Below are 15,691 nucleotides of genomic sequence, written 5' to 3'. Positions count from 1 at the left end.
TTGCCGCTGTTCAGTTGGCTAGTATCATCTGCTACTCAAAGCAATGCACGAAAAGAATGAGGCATTACAAAACACTGATAATGAACACCCGCTTCCTCGTTGCTTCCCTATTAGCGGGAGAAATAGAATAAAATGGCTCCCGGCACATCAGGTGAATGTAGTGGATCCTGCAGAAGTCATTATATGTGTGGAAAAAGAAGGATAGGCACACTTTGGTAGGCATCGTGAGAGAAAATTAGTCGGCGCGAGAACTTGGAGGCTCTCGGTCTGGTTTATAACGTCTGTCCTCAAGTTTCTTATGATTTAGGGCCGAAAACAGAATGCGTAAGCAGAATTCGTAAGCAGACTACGTAACTGCTGCTGAATATAAACATATTGTTGGATCGCACATGAGTATCTGAACAAATAAATGCATTAGTTCACACGCACGCAGAGTGCCCACGTAAACGCCCTTCACTTCTGTGGTAGCGCAATCGAAAAACGTAATTCGTGCAGATTGAAAATTGCGCACTTGTCCCATATTTGACATTGTGGATACAGGAGAATTTCGTATTCCTGGTCAATATTTGCGTAGAAATAAACCACTCTGTTTTCCTGGTACCGTTCAGTATTTAAGTAGAATCTGACCTATGTGTCCTATTTACTTCCTGTTGCATTGGAAGTACATTTTCGCGAGTTATTACTCGCTGAGGATTTGTCGTGCATGCTGGATAGCTAGTGAAAATTTCCTAAATATATCAGGGTCCCTTGGCTTAACTCATGTCATGCGCATTAGCCCGAACTACAGGTGACTACGATTTATTTTATTTTTAACCTTCATGAAGAGCATAATCATTCTGCTTAATTATGCTCTCACCTGGAATCATTAATTTTTCTCATAGATGCTACTATCAGACGCTCCGCCTCACGTAAACATACGGGTAAGAATTCCAAAACTGAATCTTCAACGTATAAACCACTTTTCATTTCATAATTTTTTACACATAGAAGTCTTTCAAATATGGTGCCTGCAAACTGCAAAACGCGGAAATAAATTCACATGCGAGACACCCGTGATTTCACATATTTATTTTACGTATTGGTTATTTTTACCATGTGGGCCGCGTAAGTTTTGCTATATTGAAAATATCACATAATATGTTGTCGTCACTTTTCAGGCAAGCTGACTTCATTATGCGGGCAAAACATGGCGTTCCAGCTATATTGCTAATTGCCACCTACTGTAAGTGATCATCCTCACAATGTTTCTTAGAGCTATAAGAGAACTCATAAAGACAGACAGACAGACAGACAGACAGACAGACAGACAGACAGACAGACAGACAGACAGACAGACAGACAGACAGACAGACAGACAGACAGACAGACAGACAGACAGACAGACAGACAGACAGACAGACAGACAGACAGACAGACAGACAGACAGGCAGGCAGGCAGGCAGACAGACAGACAGACAGACAGACAGACAGACAGACAGACAGACAGACAGACAGACAGACAGACAGACAGACAGACAGACAGACAGACAGACAGACAGACAGACAGACAGACAGACAGACAGACAGACAGACAGACAGACAGACAGACAGACAGACAGACAGACAGACAGACAGACAGACAGACAGACAGACAGACAGACAGACAGACAGACAGACAGACAGACAGACAGACAGACAGACAGACAGACAGACAGACAGACAGACAGACAGACAGACAGACAGACAGACAGACAGACAGACAGACAGACAGACAGACAGACAGACAGACAGACAGACAGACAGACAGACAGACAGACAGACAGACAGACAGACAGACAGACAGACAGACAGACAGACAGACAGACAGACTAGCTGTATTCACGTGTCACTCAACAACTCAAAGGTCTTTTGGTAGTCGAGAGCGTCGTTTACAAATCATGTATAGCACACAACCTGGTGAAAGTATGACATAAATTTAGCATATAAGTAAAAGTGGGACCTTGTCAAGCGAGTGACATAGCGGGACAATATAAAAATGTGTGGCATACTGCCGAAGCAACGAATGTCTCAGAATTACTACTACACGTGTGAAATAAACGGGAATGTCATGAATATGATATTTCACTACATTGTTCCATTGTTATTCGCATTACTGCCGACAGTCATTGTTAGATAAGTACTGCCGTGTTTTCGTTATACCTCAAAACCCAGACTTCAAATGCACGCAAGCAATTTTTTTTTTATTGCGACAGCGTGCCTTCTGGCATAAAGAATTATTTACACCTGTGGATACACGTCGGATTCTCAAAGGAAGTCCAGCAGTGTTTGGTGGTGGGGCCCCAATATCCAACTGTCTACATCTGGCGCCCGACCTGGGAGTGATCCACATCAAAGCAGGTGTTTCTGGCGGAGGGCGTGTAGAGAGGTGCAAGTACAGAGGAGGTGCCCAGTGTCCACCTCACGGACAAGAACGGGACAGAAGGGGCAGGAATCGCTGATGGAGGCACTCTACTGTGCCTACCACGACCAGGTTAGCGCAGGGGTGAGGGCAACACGAAGGTGTAACCTTCGTAGCAAGACCTCTTCCCAGCGCGCTAGGCCGCCGCAGAGGTCGGTTCCACACGGGGGGAGAAGTACTCGCGTGGCTCGCCGAATGTGTTCTTTTTCTGTGTGGAGCCTCGTCTCCGGAGAGGTGGGGGCTGATTGAAGTGGACGAGAAGTTCTGTTATGTCTTGCTGCATCCACTAAGGCTTGTGTGCGATGTCCATTGCGACGTATCCATTGTTCACCTACTGTAACGGGTAATTGCTCAACTGTGTCCTGAATCTCCTGTGCCAAAACGCCAGAATTATGAACACGACGTAGACAACGGATGGCTGCTGAGGAATCCGTGAGGATGTCAATGTGCCTACTAGACGGCAAAAGGAGCGGACAGAGGATGGATATTGCGTCTCGGATTACCAAGAGCTCCGCCTGCATACGAGCAGGTTGCTATTTCTGTCAATATTTCCAGACAAGCGATAGCCATGGTGACGTGATCATCACTCACTCAAGCGTCGACATACGCTCGCACTCGTAGTTGATGAGCTATTTGCTATTACACTGGACTCACTAAGGTGGCCAACGGATCGTGTGTGTATGCGAGTCAGAGGCCAATCGTCCGTAACTTGCTGATAAAGCCGCTGTGGTCGTGGCGGGTAGGAATCGCGGGGGATCGCCGAACCGTCTGCCATGTCCTTCTCAAGAGCTGCGGCTTCAGGGACATTATAGCACTTTGCGGAACAAGCTTGGCGACGCTGGTGAACCAGTTCGTCTAGCGTATTTATTTGTGCTTCGGCCTGGAGCGCGAGAATGGGCGTAATTTGTGGGAGTCCCGTATTAACGTAATAACACGCATTACTGGTCGATTGAAGGATTCCAAGCGGTCCCACTCTGCGCGGGTCATGTGGTGAAACTGGGCTTGGTATATCAATCTTGGCTGTAACACAGTACGTATGTGGAGGCGGGGGATGGTGCTTGTGGCACCACCTGACTTTTGAGAAATCCTGCGGATGAGTTGCAGCCTTTAGGATGCCTTTTGACGCGCTGCGCGAATCCAGGGGCGGCGGAGCCGGACTCATGCAGATCCAGGCCTTGGACTCGGAGTGATCTGACGACTTGAATTCTGCTTCAGTGCAAACAAAGGACGGTAGGGGTGGTGTTAAATACATGGTGACCGAGCACATTCGCGACCGGAAGTAGAGCCGTCTTTTGAGGCGACAACGTGAGTCGCACAAAAGAACACCATTTATCTGTAATTGTAAGAGCGCGCTGTAACCTTGTCGCTTGAATTTGGAGAGACTGGGGGGCGGTCCATACTGTGATGTCATCCGCATAAATGAGCGTGTGCAGGACAGCAATGTCGCACAATCGCCACGCCAAGGGTAGGAGTATAATGCTGAAAGGTATGGGGGCCCGCTCTGACCCTAGCGGTACACCGCGATGTGGCCGAAAGGATCCCACAATGTCTTTGTTGATACGGATGGCAAATTCACGAGATGTAAGAAACGTGTGAATAAACTTGCATATGTGGGCGGGTAATTGAATCCAGCGTAGCACTTCAACGAGGACAGCGTAGCTGACGTGGTCGTATGCCTTGTGCACATCCATGCCGAGAATGGACCTCACTCCGGTCGATCGGTCACCAATCAAAACCATAGAGGATAAGTGACCTAGGCCGTCCTCTGCACCAAGGTGGGGGCGAAAGCCAACTTGCGACGCATGATACCAGGGATGTACGTCTAGCCACCAGTGGAGACGGATAGCCACCATGCGTTTCAACAATTTCCATAATGTACACATAAAAGAAGTTGGTCGAAAATTTGATATGTTGTCATGAGGTCATAGTTGATGAGGCAATCACACTAAGAGTGATTCGCTTCACGTAGATGTCAACAGAAGTTATGTATGGCTCTTTCGTGTTAGTGCGATCTGCACTTTCAAAATGCGTTGCACTCTTTCCGCTGTCTATGTCCGCAATGAACCGCTTCCCACCAAATTCAGTCGCTGGGTGCTCCGTGGTCGAAAGGGTAGAAGAGAATTGGGCTGTGGTGCTGACGGAATCTGATTCGCAACCACCCGTCGGACGAACTTGGGTCCCTGGGTTATTCACACTAGGCATGTACCACTCTTAAATGAACCTCTGTAACGCTAACTTAGATCACTGGTATTCGGTGTTGCGTATGGGACATTCTTGAATGACAAACAAATCTCATAAAAGTTATCTGGTACCTGGCGGAATCAGACCTGCTTCATATATGCTCACTCTTGTCTGAACACCAGAGCCACATGAGACCTCACCATCGCGGGGCCGCTGAAAAGTGCAGTGTGTCCAGACGGCAGCGGGAGAGTAGGGCCTGGTTGCATACACGACTCATGCAAGACGTGTTCCTCTTGTGGCAGAAGAACGATGCGTTGCTACATTTTTCAATGCTAATAGCATAAATGTCGACATATATGGTTATATGGCTACTGCGGGAATTTCCTTTCCTATGCTTAAGCCTTGCCGCTTCCGATTTAGGTATGCGTGACGCGGCACGTGAATGTACCAGTCGCGTAAAACATGCTCGGACGAGCTACGCCTTTCACCACAGTGGAACGGCTGTTTGCTGTGCTTAGCACATAGCCAACCAGAGAGCCGAAATTTTTAGTGAGCTCAGACCGAAAGACAGCCAAGACAAGTTTTGATCAATGCACGATGCATCGGCTCGTCAATGGCTGCGTAAAGGACATGTCCTGGAACCGCCACCATAACAACACTTAGAAGGCAATAATATGCACTGGTGATAATGGTCTTAGCGATCATAGGCTCAATACCAAAGAGGTTACCGACTATGCGGCTATGCGGCTATGCGAAGGCGCCCACGTGGCTATCTGGTACCCCCTCACCTGAGCGTAGGGTCAGACTCTTGGATGAGAGAAAGTGCATACTGATGGTGACTCATCTTGGCAACCGAATAGACGTTATGAAACTTTAATTGACGGAAACTTTTTGCTAAGCCTGTTAACGCCAAAGCTTAAAAGTGTAACCACAGGTATACCTTCAACTAACAGTGCTAGTAACGAAAACTGCTGTAAGCAGCGGTTGCTTGCATCTTGGTTGTAATTTGTTAGGTGACCCTTGTGCATTGGACCTCTTTGGATTCTAAGTGTGATAAGGGCAGTTCAAGGGCGCGTTACAGGTCCCGCAGCCCCCAACCCGCGAAGTCCACAAGGGTATGTGCAATAGCGCTTGGGCCGTTTCTGCACCATCAGCAGGATCGGCCCAAATTTTTATTGACGCAGAACGAAAACGCACGGAACACTAGCCATAACCAGCTTCGCTTTAAAATAAAGATAAAGAAACAGGGCGCAAGATACGGTCTCAAGGCCTGCGGAAATTTCTCGCAAGACCTCCGCCGCGGGTCGGCCCGGCATTGCACTATCTCCGGGATCGTTCCCCGTACAGGGAGTTTTTTTTTTTTTCTTACCTCAATGACACAAAAATTTCCTCGGACTGTAGAGGTACACAGCTTCGCTGTAAAACCACCTCAATACTTTTGTGGAAGTGGCTCTCCACTTGACACTCCCACGTGAATTTGCTTACTTGAGGATACCGTTCTCCGAATGCCCCGAAACGAATGTCCTACACACTCTAAAAACTAAGGGAGTGCCGGGCACTCTCTTTGAGGGAGTAGCTGCTTGTCCCATATTTCACTCTTTTCGAGAGTAGATCGACCCTCTTTGAGAGAGAGTAGGTCAACTCCTCCTGACAGAGTTTTGTTACTCCACCGCAAGGGATTGCTAGTACTCTTCCGCAGAGTGATAATACTCTTCCCACAGGGAGTGCTAGTACTCTTCCGCAGAGTGCTAATACTCTGCCCGCAGGGTTAATAATACACCGCCAGACCGAGTACTTCTACTCCCCCAAACAGAGTGCTTGTGCTCCTTCAGAACAGAGTGCTAGTACTCTTCCCAATACCCTCTTAGCCAAGTCCTGGTCACGCATGCAGGCAGGAAATCAGATCAAATTAGGGCCGCTGATATACTGTTCCCTAGGCGGCTCCTCAGAGACACTGGCCCGATTCCAAGCGGACTTCAGAATAGGCGTGAGCAAAGTTATGCAGGATTTTAAAGTCATTTTTTCCTGGCTATTTGCTGCCTACCGTGAGGCGTGACTGCTCTGAAGCGGCCTATGCGTATGCGTCACGAACGCCACTGAGGAGAAAAAAAAAGCGAATTAACACTTAATCTGCAAATATATCCGCAAATTTCACAATCAGGAGTCACACAATCTAATTAGAATACAATTGTCAAGGAAATCACATACTTATCAAGAATCACAAAGCTCTATACATCATGTGAATTCGAACCCGCGTACACTCGCATTTGTACAATTCAAGACACACATCATAACCATTACACCACAGCGCCGCCACGCCCAGTCGTGTTCTTTTAGAGGTTATATATATACCAAACGTATTTGATGAATCTGCTGTGGTGGGTGGGGTTTCTCTGCAGTGTGCTGTGCTGTTGTGTACTGGAATACGTGTGCGTTTGCATCATTTCCATTCCTTGCTACGACTAACGAAGGAAGACAACGTAGACGACAACGTGAGAACTATTCACGGCTTGTCGTCACCGCAGGAAAATAACAAATGTGCCGTTCAGCTCATGATCGAGTGCTTCTCCAGTCCATGTTCTCCAAAATACGCGGATACAAAGTATTGCGCCAACCATCCACGTATGTGAATTTAATTCGCGCGTATACTGGTGAGCAACTGCGACGCCAGTACCAGGCATTTCGACGTGCCTCACGCTGCCGTGTAGGCGTTCTTTTCAAGTGCATTAGTTTAGAGTTTGGTTCAGTCCGCTGTGAGCTGTTGTCCTGCATTAGCAGCGGATCGTTAGCGTTTTGAAGCGCATGCATTCCAGCATTTGGAGACTGCTTATGCCGATAGCCGCGTCAAATGCATTGGCACGCATGTTTAAATGACAAATGTGTCCACTTGTTACGCGTGCACTGCTCGTATCCTGTGGCAGTGCTCGTTCTAAAAGCTTCGAAGACCATCTATACTCATGCGTGTGTTCAATTTATATATGCACAGGATGGACTTGCCGGCTAGTTGGTTGAGCATTTTAGAAGAAACAGCGCAACACAAGGACGGCGCAAAAACATGCCACACCACGAAGCGCTGGTGTGGTTGATGCTTTTTTTCGTCCTTGTGTTTGCGCTGTTTCTTCTTCCACGATACACGCACACCACAGGTACGCGAAAGTTTAGGAGCATAAGTGGTTAACTCTGTTTTCCCCGTTTTCTCTCAGTGTCAATGGCACAGTGCGTTGCCCGGAATTGTGCACGCTTACCCCCATATGCAGAAATGCATCATAACTTGAAGCCCATGCTTGACTTGATCTAAACGACGCAAGTCGTGAACGCACCAAAAGAAAGACAGTGAGCGTCTTGGGGGACGTTCGCACCAGGCGTCGTTTATATCAAGTCAAGCATGAGCTTTGCATTAAGATACATTTCTGAATACGGGGGCTAGACATCTGCTTCTTCCAGAAAATGTCGAAGAAACGCCCGCCAAAACCAGGCACATTCGTAAACTTAACTAGGCAATACGAAGCTCCATAGAAAAAAAGAAGAGTGGTATTAAAAGCTTTCAGTATTTTTCTTTACTCCAAAATAGTTGCGCTCTCGGGGCTTCACTGTACAGAGATAGTGCAGCGTTAGCTAGAAAGCATGAATTTCCAAACTCCATGCCAAAATAAGCTTGTAAAATTATTTAGGTGCTAGAATCCAGGGTTTGTAGCGATCCTTGAAAATCCTTTATTTCTAAAATGCCATTTTCAAGGCACTGAAAACCCTTGAATTTTTAGAAGTACTGGAAAGTCCTTAAACTTGTACACTTGGCTAGACTTAGCAGACATTGCCAAGCGCTTTTTTTCCCTTCTGTGACACTCTTTCGCATGTCACAGAAAATTGTCTCTGGAGGTAATAGAAGGAAAGCGACATCCTTAAAGTTGAAATTACAAAGGAGCTGCAGATACCAGTTTTATGCACATGGAACCGGCGACAAATGTGCTTGGAGGAGCAGAAGCAGGAAGCTCAACAGTTGAGGCATTCGAAGAGAAGCCGTGAAGAGTAAATTGAGAGCGACAGACACAATAAAAAGAAATTAGAAATGACTATTGCTTATTTGATGGTGGAAAAAGCTGAGGCAACAGATGACATCACATACACTGTCAAACCAAACAGTATTCAAAAACTGCAAATGTTGCAGGTCCAAGTAGTTAATTGGGCTATTGCAGAAAAACTTTGAGCGCTTTCTTGAAATGCTTCCTTGTGTGCGTTTAGTGGTGGGCGGAGAAAGGCAAATTAGCAGTCTTTCAAATGTTTGAAATCACTGAAATGCGATTTGTTTTGTTTTCTTTTGTTTGCATTAAAGTTAAACGGTGTTCTTGAACAAGTTATTGCCTGTCCAAACTACTACACACATTGCACGAGGTCCTTGAAGTTACTGTGTCAGGGCCTCGAAAGTCCTTGAAAACCATTGAATTTTTTTCTTCAATATTGCTACGAACCCAGTAGAACAACTGTCATGGAGTAAAAAACCTTGGCTGAACAGGGGCTTATACGCAGAGCACAGGAAGACTAGAAATGCAGTAGTAGGCATGGAGGGCCCTGAAAAAAATGTGCCACATCCGCTCGTCTGCCTTATGTTTCTGCACCGACTGTCGCATTTTTAATAGAAGTGCACTTTCTGTTCTACTCCAATAAACGCAACATTACGAACTCCAGTGTGGGGCAGTCCTTCAGCCAGTGCAGAACTTTTTCTGTACATCCGAGTCAGCTCTGTCATTTTTCCAGCATTGTAGTACAAGATTTGTTAAACTGGTTTAGCAGAATATGAGCAGTATACTCTTAAATTAGCTGTTTATTTGTATGCACAAGTTCAGGTCCTCAGTTTGGTTGCATGACAAATTGCCATACCTCAATAGATACAAGAAACAATTTTATTACAGTTTAATGAAATCCAAACAGTAATAATCACAACAATATAATGACATACATTTCTTTTGGTACGTATACAGCCCATGTCTTGGCAGTGTATAAATTCAACTATACACCGCAAGTACTGTGTCCTGACCACTATTATTCACATGTGTAAAACCATCACAGCAATTCAACAAATATCACAGTAATTAGTGACATACACTTTGTAACTGCTTTACATGAGCATAATGTATACAAATGGTGCCTGTGTACCTACACATGACTAGTGCCACCCGAGTACTATTACTCACAGGTGTAAAACCAACAAAGCAGTTCTTTAAAAAATATCACAGTGCTTAGTGACGTACATGCTGTAACTCCCTTGTAGAAACTTAATACAAACACGTGAGGACACAGAAAGCTAGCAGTGGGCATACCACCGCCTCAATACTAATTCACAAGTGTAAAACCAACCAAGCAGTTCTTTAAAGAATATCACAATGCTTAGTGACATACATTTTCTAACTAGCTTATATAAGCTTTATACAAACATGAGAACATACACAAAGCTAGCGGTGCACCCGCATAGAAGTGCGGCCATCTGAACACGATTATTTGCAAGTGTAAGCTCAACAGAACAGTTCGTTATAGTGACGCACATTTTGTAACTGCCTTATACAAGCTTAGTGCAAGCACAAGAATGCAGAAAAATATAAATTAAAAACTTGCTCTATGCATACACAAACAGATCAACACAAATGGTAAACACCGCTTTGAAGACAAATGTGACTGTGGCAAAGCGCAGTGCTGTGCCGGTTGAAATTGCCACCCACAAAAGTATTGAGCAATGCTTAAACCACAGGCAATAAAGTGCTGAAAGACTGCGTCTCTAACGTAACTATTTTAATTCAAATTTCTTGAATATAGGGCTCGCTTGCAGATAAGGCATCTGATCCAACTGACCTGATTTTACACCTGCTACATGCATACAATGCACTCAGATATAACTGGTAATAATAATTATAAAAGGCATTTAAAAACTTGATAGTATGATGAAGATGCATGACTAGAAAAGTTCTGTCCTCCTCGTACTTGTTAAAAAGGTGCAAGTACGACACATGTTCTTTTTTTCCTCAATTTTTGCAATAATGGACAGCCGGGAACCTCGAACCGACACAAAAAAAAGATACTGCTATGTTAATAGTGTTATGAATAATTTTTTTTTAAATCTTTTTTACAGACAAGTTGCAGTCTCGTTTCTGGAGGTTGAGCTGTATCTTGCAAAATAACTTGAAAAGTGGTCACATGGGAGCATGACACTATATCATAATGTTAGTTTCAGTTGACTCTCTTGCCCTACAAGTCGCTGCTCACTGTGGCCAGTGATGAAACAGCAGTGTCTGTGTGATTTTCATCACACTTTTGTCCTATGCCATTCTTACCAGAGTTGGCGGCACATAGATACCCAAATTTCGATAGTGTTGCTTTCTCAGGTGGTTGCTTTTGATTTGCTCAATATCAGTTGGCACTTCAGCTGCATCAAACTTCTTTTTTACCTCTTCAACAACAACATCAACAACAATCTTATGACACCTGTGTTGTCCTTCTAGTTGCCTACAAAGACCAGTCAATCTAGCAACAACACTGACAGTCTCTACTATCTTGCAATGGGGAGAGGTGTGTCCCACCATGTGTTCCACATTGTTGTCACTATGTGGGCTGGCTGGGGAGGCAACAACTGTAATATGTTTGCATTTGCATATATTAAAGTGATGCTTGTACTGTGTTATAACACCTAACTTAGTCTTGCACTTGCTGCACAATAACACTGGCTCACAGTCGTGGTGAAAAGCTTTTGTATGTTGAGCAAATGAGTTGTATCCACTACAAAAAAAGTCAGTGATAGCACACATGTTGCTCTACCAGGCCTGGTGTGGTTCCTTCTGACACTGCTGCTGATGCTGACGCGCTGGTGCTTGACTCGTACACTGTTGCAGCTGCAGTAGACATGGCAGTCTCTGTATCTATTGCTGCCGTGTCATCTGTCATGGTAACTTCCAAGTGGTATCGGGCTCACTTCTGCAACAGAGATGTTGTTTGCCCCTTGAGGGCTCTCATGATCAGGGCCAATAATTTCGTAGGGATTGTCTCCTGCATCGAAGAACCAATAAGAACAGCATGAATTAATAAACATAGCTCTAAAAAGTACGGACATCAAGACTTAACCACAAGCTTTGCACATAAGTGACCGGGCTTAATGAATAATACTTGCAGGAGGAGTTACACAATTGTTTGTGTATATTACAGTAAAGCCTCATCAGAAGATATTCAAGAGGCACGGGAAATATGTCTCGAAACCAAAAATTTTGAGACACGGAGGAGCCAGACTAGATCACTATATTATGCATCATCACTAAAGTATGTTTTGATATATCTGAAGGAATAAATGCTCAGGGTGGCTTAAAGGGCCCCTAAACCACTTCTCGACATTTTTTGAACATTTCAAGTAAACACGTGTATCGAAATCAGAATGCCGTCACGATCGACGAAGCCAAATGCCAGAGTGCGTAGCACTGCCGGAGCACCACAATATTGTCACGAGAGAAAAAGCCAGTCAGTCAGTTCTAAGCGAACGGCCGTTTACAGTTCGTTTTTGCAGCCGCTACCACGCACACTTCTTCTTCCTCGACTTCTAGCGTAACTAGTGCGTGCCATTACCCCTCCCTCCAAAAAAAATAAATAAATAAATAAATAAAGTTGGGGAGATGTTAAATGCCACACGGAAAAAATAAAAGAAATGAGAAAGACAACGGACGTGACGACAGGGGCCGCATCTCAAAGTTTGTGGATGAGAGTCAGCGCGAATGGTAGGGCTTCATCCTGGTAACGTGAACAATGTCAGAGGAACGTGGTCTACGGGAGTGGTGCGAAGTGTCGGCTGGAATAACTTCGTAGTTGACAGGACTTAGACGACGCAATACTATGTAGGGTCCAAAGTATCGGCGCAATAATTTTTCTGACCGGCCTCGTTGACGTATAGGGGTCCAAACCCATACAAGATCTCCCGGGTTGTATGTGACGTCTCGATGGCATATGTTGTATCGACGAGCATCTTGACTTTGTCGGGATAGAATTCGTTGCCGTGCAAGGTGCCGCGCCGCTTCGGCACGCTGAACAAAGGCGTGTGTATCTGGTGCGGTAGGTTGAGACGAAGTTGGTAGGAGCATCACGTCGAGCATAGTGGTGACGTCGCGTCCGTAGACCAGACGAAAAGGAGGAAACCCGGTGGTTTCTTGTAGGGCAGTGTTGTACACGAATGTCACATACGGGAGCAGTTCGTCCCAATTTTTATGATCCGTGGCAACATACATGGAAAGCATGTCCGCAATCGTTTTGTTGAGACGCTCAGTTAAACCGTTAGTCTGCGGGTGATACGCAGTTGCCGTACGGTGCGTTGTTCCGCTCAGCTGCAGAATATCTCGGACCAACTGGGCAGTGAAGGCCGTACCACGGTCTGTGATGACGACAGCGGGAGCACCATGTCGAAGGACGATATTTTTGATAAAGAAGTTAGCAACATCTGAAGCAGTAGCTCGCTGAACGGCTTGTGTTTCGCAGTATCGAGTGAGATAATCGGTGGCGACAACGATCCAGCGGTTATCAGCCGAAGACTTGGGAAATGGGCCGAGTAAATCCATCCCGACTTGTTCAAAAGGTGAGCAAGGAGGTCGGACAGGCTGAAGCAGACCGGCTGGTTTCAGTGGTGGAACTTTGCGGCGCTGGCAATCTCGACAACTTCTGACGTACTGCTTCACGGTTTTTGTGAGTTTTCGCCAATAGTACTTCTGCTTGATCCTCGCGAGAGTACGCGTGAAACCAAGATGCCCGGACGTTGGTTCGTCGTGGCATGCACGTAGAACGTCGTCGCGGAGAGTAGTGGGAACAACGAGCAGGAAAACGGTTGCCGTAGGGTGAAAGTTCCGCTTGTACAGGATGTCGCCACGTAGGCAGAAAGAGGACAAGTGACGCACGAACTGCCGTGGGGGTTGTGGGCGGCTTCCTTCAAGGTATTCAATCAAGGGCTGGAGCTCGGAATCTTGGCGTTGCTGTTGAGCAAGGTTTAAAGACGGGAGAGTACAAAGAAAACCAGAATCGTCGTCAGTATCTAGTGGTGCGGGTTCGACGGGGGCGCGGGAGAGACAGTCGGCGTCAGTGTGTTTCTGGCCAGACTTATAGACGATGGTCACATCAAATTCCTGCAACCGAAGGCTCCATCTTGCGAGACGGCCTGAAGGATCTTTGAGATTCGCCAGCCAGCAGAGAGAGTGGTGGTCGCTGACGACACGGAAGGGGCGTCCGTACAGGTATGGGCGGAACTTCTGGATAGCCCATATGACTGCCAGACATTCTTTTTCAGTTGCTGAGTAGTTTTTTTTCAGCAGCAGACAAGGTTCGGCTGGCATACGCAATAACGCGCTCAACACCAGCTTGAAACTGTACGAGTGTCGCTCCGAGACCACCGTTACTAGCATCAGTATGCACTTCTGTGTCCGCCTCGGTGTCAAAGTGACCAAGGATCGGTGGTGTCTGTAGACGTCGCTGAAGGTCGTGGAAGGCGTCGGATTGTGCCGGGCCCCAAACGAATGTGACGTCGTTCTTGATGAGTCGTTGCAAAGGTTCGGCAATTTCACAAAAATTGGGTACAAAACGGCGGTAATACGCGCAAAGCCCTAAAAATCGGCGGACATCGTGTTTTGTCTTCGGTATCGGGAACAGAGCAACTGCCAGGGCTTTGTCAGGGTCAGGGCGCACACCGGTGCTGCTGACAATATGACCTAGAAATTTGAGCTCCTCGTAGCCAAAGTGACATTTTTCGGGCTTCAGGGAGAGGCCGGCGGTGCGGATAGCTTGAAGAACCGCCTCAAGCCGCTGGATGTGTTGTTCAAACGTGGTGGAAAAAACAACTACGTCGTCTAAGTAGACTAAACACGAGTTCCACTTGAGGTCAGATAAAACTGTGTCCATCATGCGTTGCAATGTGGCCGGAGCGGAACACAATCCAAAAGGGAGGACCTTAAATTGATAGAGACCGTCGGGTGTTATAAACGCCGTTTTTTCCTGGTCCCGTTCGTCAACTTCAATTTGCCAGTACCCACTACGCAGATCCATTGAAGAAAAGTAACGGGCATGTCGCAGGCGATCCAAGGAGTCGTCAATTCGAGGAAGTGGGTAAACGTCTTTTTTCGTGACCTTGTTCAGTTTGCGATAATCGACACAGAATCTTAGTGAACCGTCTTTCTTTTTAACTAATACAACAGGTGAAGCCCAAGGACTTGTCGATGGTTGAATCACATCATCGTCGAGCATTTGTTTCACTTGACGACGAATAGCATCCTGTTCTCTTTGCGACACGCGATAAGCGTGTTGGCGAACAGGTTGGACGGTCGGTTCAGTGATGATTCTGTGTTTGATTAAAGGAGTCTGTTTGACCTTCGACGTGGTAGCGAAACAGTCGCTAAATGACGATAGCAGAGTAAGGAGCCTCTCCTTCTCGTTTTGGTCTAGCTGTGGGTTGACGTTGATGTGACTGGTCAAGTCCACATCGCTGGTTTCCGGAATCGAGATTGTCGTTACCGAAGCACAGGCGTTGGACTCGGCCACCGTTTCAAAGTAGGCCATGGTGGTATGTCTCGCAAAGTGCTTGTATTCGCCACTGAAGTTGGTAACTAGAATCGTGGTTTGCCTATGTTGGAGCTCTACGAGACCTCGTGCGACGCCAACTTCGCGATCCAGCAATATGGTGAGGTTACCTTCGGCGATGCCTATTCCTAGTTGTTCTTGGGGGCATTCAACGAGGACGAAGATGCTACTTCGAGGCGGTAACGTCACGCAGTCATCGACCACGCGTAAAGCCGCGCGGTGATGTTCATCCTCCACACTCGAATCCGACGAAACATAGAAAAAGTCACGAACAAGTCACGAAGGTTAATGATCGCCCCATATTCCTGGAGAAAATCCATGCCCAGTATAACTAGCCGAGAACACTTGGGCAGCACAAGGAAAGACGCTACGAAAGTCGAAGTAGAAATTTCAAGTCTGGCGGTGCATCGTCCAATGGGTGACACGAGGTGTCCTCCAGCCGTAATCAGATGTGGGCCGTCCCACGCTGTCAGCACCTTGCGTAGCCGAGTCGCC

At 46.4% G+C, this 15,691-nt stretch overlaps 1 protein-coding gene across 1 annotated transcript in view; it reads left to right on the top strand.

Moving 5' to 3' along the window:
• Positions 1-15,691, top strand: part of LOC129383640 (uncharacterized) — a 170,768-nt gene that overhangs the window by 83,292 nt on the left and 71,785 nt on the right. Inside the window, exon 6 of the mRNA XM_055068262.2 lies at positions 1,158-1,222. Coding sequence (XP_054924237.1) covers positions 1,158-1,222 — 65 coding nt within the window. The remainder of the gene's footprint in view (positions 1-1,157; positions 1,223-15,691) is intronic.

Source organism: Dermacentor andersoni, chromosome 8 (assembly GCF_023375885.2).
Source record: "Dermacentor andersoni chromosome 8, qqDerAnde1_hic_scaffold, whole genome shotgun sequence".
Lineage (NCBI taxonomy): Eukaryota > Metazoa > Arthropoda > Arachnida > Ixodida > Ixodidae > Dermacentor > Dermacentor andersoni.
The sequence above is the reverse complement of the archived record's forward strand: the minus strand, read 5'-3'. Positions and strand labels throughout refer to the sequence as shown.